Below are 13,106 nucleotides of genomic sequence, written 5' to 3' on the forward strand. Positions count from 1 at the left end.
CACCGCGTGCTTGATCGCAACAGCCAGAGGACCCCATACTTGCGGTCCGTTGGTCATTCCTGATACATCCAAGACCAAGACCGTGAGCGCTTCCAGCGCACTATAGGATGGTTCTTCCAGGGATTCCAAGAGAATCCGTCTTTTACAGTACTTCCAGAACGAGTCGCTCGACTGCTGGTTCAAGCGGGGGTCATACGAGAAAGGAATGGATACCCCGACCAGAGCGAGGTAGAGGTTGCTGAAGGTGGACAGGTCATCCACGGTCACCAACTCCGCGCACACCCGGTGCACGTCTAGGAAAGGAAACCATGGGTGGATGTGCCGGAAGAACAAAGACACCATCGACACCACGAGATCAGCCGGTGGCTGCGCCTCTTGGATCTGGCTCGTTCTTTTGAACGTTGGCGCAGATCCATCTCGGGGTATCGTTGAGTCCGAGAGGGCCATTGGAGCTTTGGGCCCCTCGGGCGGACCATCGAATCCTAATGGTGCGGTCTCCATTCCAATCGAGGTCGGGGTGACACCTTGAAGTGCATGAAGCTCCGTTTCAAGTCTACCTACGGGTGTTGTATTCGTTAGAGATCGTGTTCCGGCGGCGCAGGGTTATTGCCATACTAATCTTGTCCTCCAAGGTTCGTCGGAGCCCAGAGGCAAACCCGGGCGGGTTCTTGCTCGCATATTCGCAGGGCAGTCCTGCTTGTTCGCACTTTTGACAGGCTGGACGCTGACGACCGCATTTTGTCTTGCGCTGCTTGCATCGGTTGCACCTATGTACTCCAAACGTCTCTCAGGAATCTGGTATTCTAGGCTAGGCTGACACTCGGCATATTTCACACCAATGCAGACAGGCAAAGCACCAACTCACAAAAGGCTGGGTAACATACGACATGGTAGTGTTTCGCTGCGATGGATACGGTCCCATCATCAATCATCCCGGGGGGGGGGGCAGGAAAGAGAGTGCCCGAAAGCAAGGAGCTCAGATTTCAAGCCACGGGAAGCGGCCAGAAGGGTGGGGAGAAGGTCGGAGGACTGTCGGGGTATGTTGCACCTTATTATAGCCTGGCCCCCCGGCAAAATCAGCTGGCGGCTCGGGACAACTCCATCCGTGGCCTCTGTCGCTTCTCCTCAATCCGGGGTAGCCAAGCCGAGGGGGAGCACCAGCTGCACCAGACGGTCTATATCAGTCGCCATGCCTCCCATGCTGCTTGCTGGCACATTTATTCTCTCTTCAATCCCGAGCAAACTATCTCAGCTATCCCAACATACCTCCTCTCAGCATGAGCAAGTCTGATGTTGCCGCCCATTCCCATGAGGAGGTGGCTGTTACGGCTGTGCCGGAGTCCTCCCATGATTTGAAGCATTGGTGGCGACTGAAGAATCTACGTGCTCTCAATTTGTGGATGTTGATTCCGCTTCTGTCCATCTTCGCCCAAGGGTAATTCCACGCCCCATTTCCACCGACTGGCAAAAAAAAAAAAAAATCCATATCAGCTGACTCAACCGCTTATACCAACTTAGATTCGACGGCTCTATGATGAACGGTCTCCAGTCTGTCTCCCACTGGCAGAACTATTTCGGAACGCCAAAGGGAGGGATGCTTGGGTTCTTCAACGCAGCATACCCCCTTGGGGGCATTATTGGTGTCTTTGTGATTTCGCCCATAGCAGACACGTTCGGTCGCCGAATTGGCCTGGCAACTGGAGCAGCAGTGTGCTGTCTCGGGGCAGGTCTTCAGGGCGGCGCCATCAATATGCCTATGTTTATCATCGCCCGTATTATTATTGGTGCCGGCAGTATCATTGTGGCTGGGGTTGGTGCCCCATACATCACAGAAATTGCGCATCCCGCACAACGCAGTACCGCAACGGCGCTTTTCTTGACATTCTACTCCGTTGGAGCCATTGTTGCCGGGTGGTGTACCTTTGGAACCTTCCGTATCAATGGCACTGCCTCCTGGCGCATTCCCTCCACACTCCAGGCTGCCCCATCTGCCATTCAGCTTCTCTTCATCTGGTTTGTCCCAGAATCGCCGCGTTGGCTTATCAGTCAAGGACGCAGCGACGAAGCCCTCGCGGTTCTAGTGAAATACCATGGCGAGGGTGACCCAAACGACCCTGTTGTTCAGTTTGAGTTCGGAGAAATCCAGAACGCCCTCAATTCTGAAAAAAGCCTCTCGCAGATGACAATGCTCTCCTTCCTCAGCGAGCTCATCAGCAGCCCCGGAAACCGACGAAGGATGTTTATCATGACATGGGCTGCAATTTGCTCTCAAATGTCTGGTAATGCATTTGTCTCGTACTACCTGTCTCCGATTCTCCACTCCGTTGGCCTGAACTCCGACCTACAACAGACACTCATCAACGCAACCACCCAGATGGTTTCCTGGTTCAGCGCCCTCTACTTTGCCACTCTCCCCGCCCGAGTCGGACGGCGGAAGCTTTTCCTCTTGTCCTTGGTTGCAATGTGGGTTATTATCATCTGCATTACCGCAGGAAGCGCAACCTTCGGCAAGGATAGCAGCAACAAAGCCGCCGGGTACAGTGTTGTTGTGTTTCTTTATATCTTCTCCGCTGCTTACAATCTGGGTTTTAATGGGAACCTCGGACTCTACATCCCTGAGATACTCCCGTTCCACCTGCGCACCAAGGGTCTCTCCTTCTTTTACTTTGTTCAGTACTGCTTCATGATTCTGTCTACCTTTGCAGTGCCGATCGGTCTCGAAGACATCCAGTGGCGTCTGTACATCATTTTCGTGGCCTGGGTTGTGGTTGAATTCGCTGGAGTCTACTTGGTCTTCCCCGAGACAAAGGGCCCCTCGCTTGAAGAGATTGCCCACATTTTTGACAAGCCCGATGCCAACTTTTATGATAAGAAGGTTGCACAGGTCGGACGTGGTGGGAGTGAGTGCTGATTGTTGAAAAGGTTGTTCAGATTCTGCCTAAACGTGAAACGGTTAAGATACGGCTCAGCAGTTGACTCATATTTATCAAAATTTATGCCCTAGTCCTCGAGTATTTTATGCAGAACATTTTCGAATTGCTGTTATGGGCATGGTAAGCAACGGAGCCAGGGATAAAGAAGCCTCGTCCCCGGTGTGCCCGAGGATGACTTTTATCGCACTGTGAGGGTATGTCTGCCCAGAAAGTTGGCGACGCCTGAAGTTGATAGAAACCGGGGAGCTTGATGAACTCATAGGGAACGCGAAACGGGTTGGGAATACTTTTCGTCAGGATGATGAGCTCTCGGATGGAGACACGAATGATTACTGATGACAGGCCGGATTTACGACCATTAACCACGATGGACATGGAGATTTGGGTTCCCTGCCTCTCCTCTGTCGTCATATACCCTCCAAGCCTGGGACGCATCAGGACGTGAGTAAATTGCCCGGACTACTTAATTTACTGGCATATCCCCAGTCTCCTGTTAGGCGGTTCTGTAGGTCTAGGTAATGAGTTTGATCGATTGGTGCGCGCTGGTTGAACATGAGCTGGGCTGCATGTACACCAGATCAAGATTGGCAGCTTGCAGACGATCTTTTAGCTACATCTTAAGCTGTCTTGAAAAAAAGAGTAGCACAGTGAAATCATGATGAGATAGCTTTGAACAACATGGGAGGAAGCTGCGATTTCAAGATTGTCGTCATCACCCTGGAGGGACTGTGACGAGGGTATGGACACACACATATATACGGGTGGATCAGATGTCGGACTTGCTTGTCAAGCTCTAAAGATCACCAATCTTCTCAGGGATAAAAAAAAATCAAGTGCATTTCAACCGCAATCTACAAGAACTTTACGAGCCCCAAAAGATACAGAATATAACCAAAGAAAAACATCCTAAAATATTCACACAAAAGCAGAAAAAAAAAAACTTGTCTTACTTCGCCATGTCTCTCACCAATCCCTACAATAGTCTCCCAGGCGTCGCCCAGGGTTGCAACATACTCTCTGGAGACCCTGCCGTGTATCGGCGGCAGATGTCTCGACTCAAGGGGTATACTCAGGGGAAGAGGGCTGATGCAAAGAAAGCCAGAGCTCATCGCAAGGCTTTCTACAAGGAACAGCTCAAGAATCTTCGCAGGGGGGAGAGTATGTATCCCGGGCCGCATGCCGTTCAATTGATTCTTCTCTGATGCGCGCACAGAAGCAACAAAGCACCTCAAGCCCCATCCGAGGCAACTGGGCGGTCCACGCAAATACAAGCTGCTTCAGCCGACCCATGTCCGAGCCATTGACCTGGACCGTCAGTCCGAGTCTCCCTCCATTCCTGGAGCTGGTAGAGTCCGAGGAGGAAGGCGGGACACTGCAGCAGGTGGCCGGAGCCGCACCCACTGCTATGGATGAAAAGGTCTACACGGTCACTGCCGGAATCAAGATTGCGGCAAATACACTTACATACGATGGGAACATCACAGTTCCTGTTCAGGATCTGAACAGCATCTCTAGCCGCAACATTTGGTTAGCCGATCAGGTGGGAAGGGACGCCACGCCAAGGGAAACCCCAAGGCTCAATGAGTTTGAGAGCTATGAAGACCTCATGAACAACGCCCCACCACTATTCCTGTGGCAGCAGGACCAGCAAATGGACATGCCAGATCACTACACTTGCAAAGACCGCACTGTGTCGATTGCAGCATTCTAACTTGGGCGTCTGGTCTGTTCCTACGGTAAATAGAAGAGGGTCGTTGCCCTGGTACTGCGCGGAAGAATATTTTCCGCGACGCAAAAGTCCAACACCTCAAGCCGAGGGGGACTCTTGGTCGTTCCTTAGGTTCTTTACAGGGGCAGAGGGCTTTATCGCCAGGGAGGTCTACCAGCAAGGTGGCAGGTTCGCGGTAGGCATTCAAAACAACCTTTGCGTTTGAGTAGCTTGTGGCCTCTGTTGACAGACAGGTAGGACTATATCGACACGGATTATGCTCAGGGCCTGATTGATGGGTTCAGTGAGCTTGTCTGGGAGTCGAACTTTGAGTTGTCCCTCTCTTGGCTGAAATGGGAGCACAGCAAACCCGTCACGGGGGGACTATGCTCGCTGGAGGACTACAAGGCATGCATCACCTCTCCATTCTGGATCAGCGAGAAAAAGGCGCAGCAGGCCTCCGGTACATGGGCAAACCAGAGCAGAGAGATGTTCCTGCATTTCTTAAAGCTGCAGGCTGTAGGCGCCACGGATGCCGAGATAGCAAGCATCTACAAGACCATAACGGCGCCCAGCAACCCCTCCGCTCCGGCACTTGACCCCAGTGGGTTCGGCGACGTGAGACCGGAGAACTGGCGGTCCTGGAAGGCGTACATCATTTAACGTCCTCTGAATCAGGAGAGCAGCTCTTATCTACAGGTGAGCGTCGACAGGGAGGAGTTCTGGCACTTACCGGGAACAGACTCATTCGGTTTAAGTCTCCTTGATCACGAGTTCCTACACGACCTAGAGGTGTGGGATGAAGGATCCTGTTGCCGCGCTGGTACGCTGGTGTTGATGGGAGACCAGAAGTCCCTTCGACCCATCGAAACCATCCAACCTGGAGACTGGGTTTCTGGTTCTGTCCCGTCAGGAAATGCATCCCGGCGTCGTGTGGCATGGGTCTCTCGACCATCACGCAGTCGGCGACCCTTGTATGCACTGCGAGACAGACCTGCGGTATGGTTTACATCTAGCCATCCGATTCACCGTGGAGTCGATGACAATGGGCTCCCGATTATCGGGTTCGTTCATCCTCAGCAAGCTGTGCACCTGAACCCAACTTGGGCAGCCTGGACCATCCAGGCAATCCCCTCGACTGAACTAGTCCAGCTAGCGGTGAGCCATAAGGAGGAGATTCTGTACGACCTTGTTTTTGAACCCGGTGATGACAACAACTCAGAGATCATCTTCTACACTCTGCGTGCCAGTAAGGGACAAGACCTCGTCGTCGGCACCGAGGCCACCAATTCAGCCAGTCTGCCTGCTACGGCTGCGTTTGTTCTGTCTCTAGCCATTGCCGATGGCCCTCGTGCCGCCCAGGTCCTCGAATATGTCTCCGGTCAGCTTCGCCCAGAAATCATCAAACGGGTCCATCACCACGCCAGGACAGTTCTTGAAAAGCCTCCCCGCCCCAATGTCCCCGCCCAACAATGGAACTCGCTCTGTCCATGCTCCGTGTTTCCCCATAAAGTGACGCACAAGCCATCGCAGACGCAATCGAAGCTTTTGTTCAATCCGTCGGTCTCTCCCTAGAAGTTATCGCACACAACGGATGGCAGTACCAGGCCCAGCCCCCTTCGACCTCGACCAGCACCGAACAATGCATATGTCTCTCGACACATTTCTTACAATTTGCGCAACCCGACACCTACCAGCCGTACTATACCCAAGTAACCCCGCCACAGGGCTACGCCAACGCCATCAAGCGAATCCGCCGTCTAATTCAAGAAGACACCGCCCAAGTCAGCATCCAGGCTTCTCGCGAGTACGCAGCAGACCCAGACCCAGACCCAGCTGCACCAAGGCAAGGCCTGCAGCCAAAGTCCGAGGCTCTAATTGCCCCCATCGGGCCTCACATGTTTCGACTTCGAGCCGACCTTGCGTTTCCCAACACGCAGCCAGGCGGGCGCAGCAACAACAATCACGCCACAGCTTGGGCGATTCGCGTTCTCATCTCCACTGCGTCTGAGCGTCTGGTCCTCTACGCCAAGGGTGCTTTGCGCGACGGCCGTGATGTACGCTGGCCGGTCTATATCCTGCCTGGAGGCGCGCATACGATCGTACCAGATACTGACTCGGCGATTCACTTGTGGCATGTAGGATTTCTCACCGTGAGCCAAACGTCTGGAGTGCTGAGGGAGAAGTTGCAGGCGGCGGATCGGTGGGGTTTGGATGAATCTCAGAGTGAAGGCGTGATTGAGTCTGAGTCCTCTCCTGGGCTACTGGTGAGGTATATGTGGAGTCTTGGGGAGGCCCTCGGCAAGGATACACTGAAGCAGATGTCAGAGGAGTCCGACATGGCAGAATGATATGTATGTGCTATGGTTTAAAGGTTACCAGAATGACAGTCGATTGTTTGGCTTCATTTCAATCGAGAGATACGGTCCGTACGGAAGAATATCACCGCTTCTACACGCTCCAACTTCCTTTGGATGAGAATACAGGCATTGTGCGCTAAAAGGATTTTGATACTGACAAAGGCCTCCTTGCGACAGCCCTCCAAAATGGGATACCAAGTAATGTACATAGTAACAGCAATAGGCTCATGGGGGCTTGTTGTTCACGACCGATGCTGGCAAATACTTCGCAAGCACGAAACCTGGGCTTTTGCCGGGAGCAATTTTGGAGCTTGTAATGGGGGCTTTGGTTCAGTGTAATGCTTGGAACCGGGTGCATCCGCTGCGTCCGGCTGTCATGCGGCTTCGTGGACGTCGCTTGGTTGATTGTGCTGGAGGTATGCATGACTGGCATTTAGATCCCGACGTCCAAATTTCATACTGACTCCTGACTTCCTAGACCTGTTTTATAGTAGCGTACAGCGTGCAATCCGCATCGCTCGCCAAAGGACCGATAAGAGATTTAGGGCTTTTCAATACAGGCATGAGAGGACCTGCCTCCACTGTCCCCCCGTAGAAATATTGTTCCTGATAGCAAACCCACTACAACCTACAGACGCCATGGCAGTCCAAAATGCAATGGGGTTATACCTGGATGATGCGTACTGGCGCTCCAAGATTCCAACTGACGTTTTCCATGAAGTTAGAAGCATACTTGACCAGACCCTTGACTGGGGGTATCCCTGCTTGGATCTTGACCGACTCAATACCTCTTGGGATCCTGATTGTAACGCTGGTCTCATTAAGCGTACTAATGACTTGGTCGGTCGTTCTGAAAAGGTTAGATAAGCTTACTCGTTTTGTTGTCTTTTAATACAATGGCACCTGAATTTGAAGATTCTGCCCACTGTCCGGATGCTTGTACCTCAATTACTCTGGCTTAGTTCCTATATCAAGAAGTCCAGTCCTTTATTCTGCCATGGTCTTGGATACATCCCCAATTTTCTTTGTGAGGTATTTGCTTTACCCTTATTCTGGCACTAGGTCAAGACGGATAGCTTGTCTTAGACCTGTCCTTCGACCGTCTCCAACGCAGTATTCTTCGTCATCCACTCCACAGTCTCCGTCAGTTTGGTCTTCCTCACATACTCCAGGATACTGCGCCCCTTCTGGTCCGGAGCATAAACATACGCACCAGCCTCAACAAGCATCTTGACCGCAACGAGCGAGCAGTGAGCCGCAGCAGCATGCAACGCAGTCTGCTCATCTCCTTCAATATCCCCATTACAACTTCGGCAATTAGACCCTCTGTGCAATGAAAACCGCACAGCATCCACCCTCGCCTGCCGCCACCAGACTCGTGTTAGAACATAGCATGAGCGAAAGACGATACATATTTGCGCCTTATGCCGCCGCAGACTAGCTGACACGGCAATGATTCTTGGTGGAATATGGTGGGACAGGTGTAATTAGATTTCAATCAGAGATACAGAGATGCATTGCTATACTTTTAGGGCAAGCCCTTTGATATCACACGGGTGGGCCCGCTGGCCGAAACCTTCCAAGGTTTGCCTGCTCAAAATCGTACAGCTTGCCTATTACAGCTTGACTTTAGCATCGCTATGAAAACAATGCAGCATATTCTGGGTTATTATTGGCCCGAGTGGTTTAGTGGTATAATTCGCCCTTCGGGGTTGTACCTCCTGGGTCATTTATATACTCGGAGATGGGCGAGGTCCTGGGTTCGATTCCCAGCTCGGGCCAATTTTTTTTTTTTTTTCTCTTTTTTGCTACCTGGTTCATCTGAGTTCATGGATGAACATCCAAAACAAACCCTAATTAACGCCACCACCAATACATACATACATACATACCTACTACTCAACGTACGATCCGACCGACCATGGCCCCCATCGGGCATCGTTCACAGCGTCGCCGCGAAACACTTTCTGGTTCGTCCCCTACAACAAACACCCTGAGCTCATTTTCATTCCGGCCATAGACAAATATACGGATTATATCTCAAATTAAGAACGCAGTGCAAAACCCAACGGCATCAAATTCAGTATCAACCTACGCGTGGACTATCTCAGGCAGACTAGTTACGCAACCCCCAATTAGCCGACAAAACAGACCCAGTCGTCCACTTCGCATCATCACTACACAAAAAAGCCACGAGCGGCGCGATGTCATCCACCTCACCGACCTGCGCAGCAGCAGGTGTCAAGTCAATAGGTGGCTGCGTATCCTTACAGGAACTCACGACATTAACAGTAATGCCATACTCCTGGCCTAGCTCTTCAGCCCATGCTCGGACAAGTGCCTCTTCGGCTGCCTTTCGCAGCGTAGACGGTCTAGCCTACAACGCCTAGTCGCGCACCGGCTGGCGAGATAAAGACGATTCGCCCGCCGCACGCAATGTGTGGGAGTGCAGCCTGTCTTAGGAATACCGGGCCGCGGACGTTACAATCGAAAGGGGTGGTGTAGAAGTCCGGTATGGTCTCGACGAGGTTTGCGTTGAGGCCTAGTGCGGCGCTGAGTAGATCAAAGTATCAGAACCACTGCAGCATAAAATCGAATGTTGAAATAGAGGGCTCTTATTTATGAGCCAAAATCTCGACCTTCCCACCCTCACTAATCCCAGCGCCGCATCAACAATCTTCGGGGTATCAGATAGATCTCTGACGCTCGCGTAGCACAGGACCGCCTTGGCCCGATCTTGTTGTTAATCTTGCCGACAATTTCCTGTGCGCGGTTGCCGCTGCTTGAGGAGACGTACTTGACTACCACCTTTACGAAGACGCTTTGTGTCGGCCTCACTCGGCGAGTGTACCTGAATCCGAACAACAAACGCTCCTGACAACCACCGTTTGCAGCTATATTGAGAGAATCAGATCTTTATTCTTTGATATTATTAGTGGTTGATATCGAGTAATTACGCCTAGGCTGACGCTCCATAGATAGTAAATTATCAAGCATGTGTAAGGGGGCAATATGTTTGTGCTAAACTATACCGCGCCGTATGTACATGAAGGGCCCATGACAGTATCCGCTCCTTAGTAGGCTACGTGCGTATAGCCGATACAGCCTCGTTCTGTCCTCCTTCCCCTGTGCATGCAGATTTCATAACATGACTTATTCAGGCTGCTATAGAGGCCTGGCATATAAATAATAAGAGGGTATTTCAAAATCTATGTTAAACCATGCCTTATCATGTACAGGCAATCATCCAAGCAGAGGGTTGGTATACAAGTATGGGCGTCAGTCTAGGTGTAAATTACTCGATATCAACCCCTAATAAGATCAAAGAATGAAGGTCTGATTTCTCAATCTAGCTGCAAACGGTGGTTTAAATACACAGACAATAGAGACATAACTTTCGAACCGTGGAAATAGCAGAACAATTCTGCATAAAACCTCGGTGATCGGAGGTCGTCAATCCGATATCCTAAATAGGCAGGTCGTACGGTCGACAACAAGTTACTGAGGTATGGATAGCTTCGTACTAGCTTAAGTAGGAAAGCGGAACCTACTTCTGGACCAGCGCCTACTGTGGTGAAAGTGGGGCAACTCAAACTTTTGTCATGCCACTGTAAGATACCAATGGATCTGGGAACTAAACTGGTGCCCGCGCAGGGTGCCTCGGAAATGAGCACGGTTTGTTTAGAGTGCTCCTGCTAAACAGGAAGGCCACTTTTCCCTGCTTTAAATGCCCCCCTTGCTGGACAAGTGTGCGAGCAGATCTGTTCCCTGTTGTCCTGTCGACTTTCCACTCGCAACCATGAAGTCAGGCCTGATGCTTCTCATCTTGTCCGGCCTCAGCCAAGGATCAGGCTTGTCGTCGGAGTGCAAATGTGTTGGTATTTCCTTCTTCGTCATTGCGTGAGTACTGAGTAAGTACAGACCCCAAGCGATGGCTGCTGGCAGAAGATCGACTGGCATGGGTTGAACTCGACGGTGTCGGGGAAGCTTTTCCGCAATTTTCCCCCGGCCGTCTCCTGTTATCCAGGTCCAGAGTATGACAAGGGGGAGTGCAAGTACGTTCATGCACAATGGTCCAACACCACCTTCCAGGCAGAGGAACCCATTGGCTACTCTTATCCCATTGACAACAACTGTCCAGTCATCGACCTAAACGGGGGGGAGGTACCAATGCCCAGCAACTGCCGCTTGGGACCATCGCCAGTGTACACCATCAATGCGACTGGGCCACAGGAACTAGCTGCAGGTATTGCATTTGCAAAGAGGAATAGTATCCGGCTGGTCGTACGCAATACCGGCCACGATTTGCTCGGAAAGTAAGTTTTTTCTGGGTTTTATCTATCTTACATTGTTAACAACTCAGGTCCCTGGGCTACGGGTCTCTCCAAATCTGGATGCGATACCTCCGCAAGGGAATCACCCACCACGAAAGCTTCAAGCCATATGGAAAGGGTGGGAGCTGCTCCCGGTCCGACTGGAAGGGCGCCGCTTTCACTGTCGCCGGTGGCTACGTATGGGACGATGTTTATCAAGAAGCATTTGCCCGTGACCTAATTGTCGTCGGAGGGGGTGATCCTGTAGGCCGCTTCACTTGTCAATATGGAAGCAAGGCACTGATATACGCAGACCGTCGGGGTCATCGGAGGCTACATCCAAGGCGGCGGCCACTCTCCCGCCACGCGCGATTTTGGCCTCGCGACTGACCAGATCCTTGAGGCCCAAATCATTCTTGCTGACGGGTCTATCGTCACTGCCAACCCATGCTCGCATCCGGACCTTTTTACGGCGATCAGAGGCGGCGGCGGCGGAACATATGGCGTGGTCATCTCCATCACCATCAAGGCGTTCCCGTCCAAACCGATGGTCGCCCACTCCCTTGTGCTATCACCAAAGACGGGCCAGAATTCAAGCCAACTGCTCGAGGCTATTACAGATCTCTACGCAGCCTATCCTGCAGTCTCTGACCACGGCTTTTCGGGGTATGGCTCATGGTCGATTAATGACCCGACGACGACCAAGTACGGGAATGCGAACTCATCCGCTGGATACCGACATGCTTTCGCTGCTTTAAACAAGTCACTGGCAAATTCCCAGGCCGCAATGGAACCAGTCCTCCAGAAGCTGTCAGCGTACCGCTCGCTAGACGTGTCTGTTCAATGGTTCGAGTTCCCCTCCTACTCGGCCTACTACCGCGCAATGTCCGGGGTCCACCAAGCGACTGGAGTTCCTGAATTCGCACTTGCATCTCGCATGTTCGACAAGTCCGCCTTGACCTCCGATCGTAAGGCGCTGCGTAAGCTAGTCGAGACTATTGCGGGGGGTCCCCTCGAAATGACCTTCAACAATATCCTCTTAGTTGGCGGCGGCAAGGTCCTGGAGGAGCCAGACTATAGCGGCGCGAATCCTGCTTGGAGATCAACATACCTTATCCACATCGTCACCCGGGGCTGGCTGGAATCCCTCGGCGAGGCATTTGCAAAGAGCGTCCAGACCGATATCACTTACAACAAGTATGCTGCAATGCGCCGCTTTACTCCCTCGATGGGTAGTTATCTGAACGAGGTAGATCACTTGCTGTTGCTCCTTTCCCAACACCTCTAAGCTAATATCAAATCTCACGGCAGGCCGATCGGAACAATCCCTGGTGGCAGGACGACTTCTACGGTCCTGCCAACTACGATAGACTCCTCGCTATCAAGAACAAATATGACCCAGATGGCCTCTTTTACTGCCCTACTTGCGTGGGAAGTACGTCTTGGTCCGAGCGAAACTTGCGTGGAGAGGAGTATGGGCCACTTTGCGCTCACGAGTGATGTACATTAAACAGCGGGGATTACCCAAGATCAGTCCTATATATGTCCAACTCTATTTCCTAGTTATTTCCAAAATCTCGACCTGTGTATAGAGAACCCGAGGAATCTGATGAGGGAAGAGAAGAAGATAGTGATGAAGTCGACAAGGCCGCCACGGTCACCAAGCACCCGCATAATGGAGAGCTACATGGACACCCCTAAGTCTCGCAGGCCAACCCTAAGCAACGACGAGTTTTTGAGTGAGCGTCCAAGCGAGTCTACTGGTATCCCTAGGGATTTAGAAATTGTAGCC

The 13,106-nt window shown here is 51.9% G+C and overlaps 3 protein-coding genes and 1 non-coding gene across 4 annotated transcripts; all 4 read left to right on the plus strand.

Annotated features, from left to right (window-relative positions):
- Positions 1–1,277: 1,277 nt before the first annotated feature.
- BDV17DRAFT_297336 (sugar transporter) lies at positions 1,278–2,911 on the plus strand (the record flags this gene model as incomplete). The annotated part of the gene is made up of 2 exons (XM_073763476.1): positions 1,278–1,435; positions 1,519–2,911. 2 exons carry the CDS (start codon positions 1,278–1,280, stop codon positions 2,909–2,911), a joined length of 1,551 nt encoding a protein of 516 aa, XP_073617937.1.
- A 1,310-nt stretch (positions 2,912–4,221) lies between these two features.
- Positions 4,222–6,992, plus strand: BDV17DRAFT_289100 (uncharacterized protein; the record flags this gene model as incomplete). Its single annotated transcript, XM_073761589.1, has 5 exons — positions 4,222–4,625; positions 4,678–4,837; positions 4,900–5,259; positions 5,320–6,127; positions 6,175–6,992. The coding sequence occupies 5 exons, from the start codon at positions 4,222–4,224 to the stop codon at positions 6,990–6,992; spliced, it is 2,550 nt and encodes an 849-aa protein (XP_073617938.1).
- A 1,684-nt stretch (positions 6,993–8,676) lies between these two features.
- On the plus strand, positions 8,677–8,782 carry BDV17DRAFT_t43. The gene has a single exon. It is a non-coding gene; the product is annotated as a tRNA-Pro (tRNA).
- Positions 8,783–10,606: 1,824 nt separating this feature from the next.
- BDV17DRAFT_257102 (isoamyl alcohol oxidase) lies at positions 10,607–12,840 on the plus strand. Its single transcript, XM_073757157.1, has 5 exons — positions 10,607–10,875; positions 10,923–11,317; positions 11,365–11,578; positions 11,628–12,563; positions 12,626–12,840. The coding sequence occupies exons 1-5, from the start codon at positions 10,729–10,731 to the stop codon at positions 12,812–12,814; spliced, it is 1,881 nt and encodes a 626-aa protein (XP_073617939.1). The 5' UTR covers positions 10,607–10,728; the 3' UTR covers positions 12,815–12,840.
- The last annotated feature ends 266 nt before the right edge of the window (positions 12,841–13,106 follow it).

This window comes from Aspergillus undulatus (assembly GCF_047715775.1).
Source record: "Aspergillus undulatus strain CBS 261.88 unplaced genomic scaffold BDV17scaffold_11, whole genome shotgun sequence".
Lineage (NCBI taxonomy): Eukaryota > Fungi > Ascomycota > Eurotiomycetes > Eurotiales > Aspergillaceae > Aspergillus > Aspergillus undulatus.

Bases quoted from the DNA above. Each gene is read 5' to 3' on its own strand.
- BDV17DRAFT_257102 (XM_073757157.1), top strand. From the start codon at position 10,729: ATGCCCCCCTTGCTGGACAAGTGTGCGAGCAGATCTGTTCCCTGTTGT. The intron at 11,318-11,364 runs GTAAGTTTTTTC...TTAACAACTCAG, and splicing joins GGCCACGATTTGCTCGGAAA to GTCCCTGGGCTACGGGTCTC. The intron at 12,564-12,625 runs GTAGATCACTTG...ATCTCACGGCAG, and splicing joins TGGGTAGTTATCTGAACGAG to GCCGATCGGAACAATCCCTG.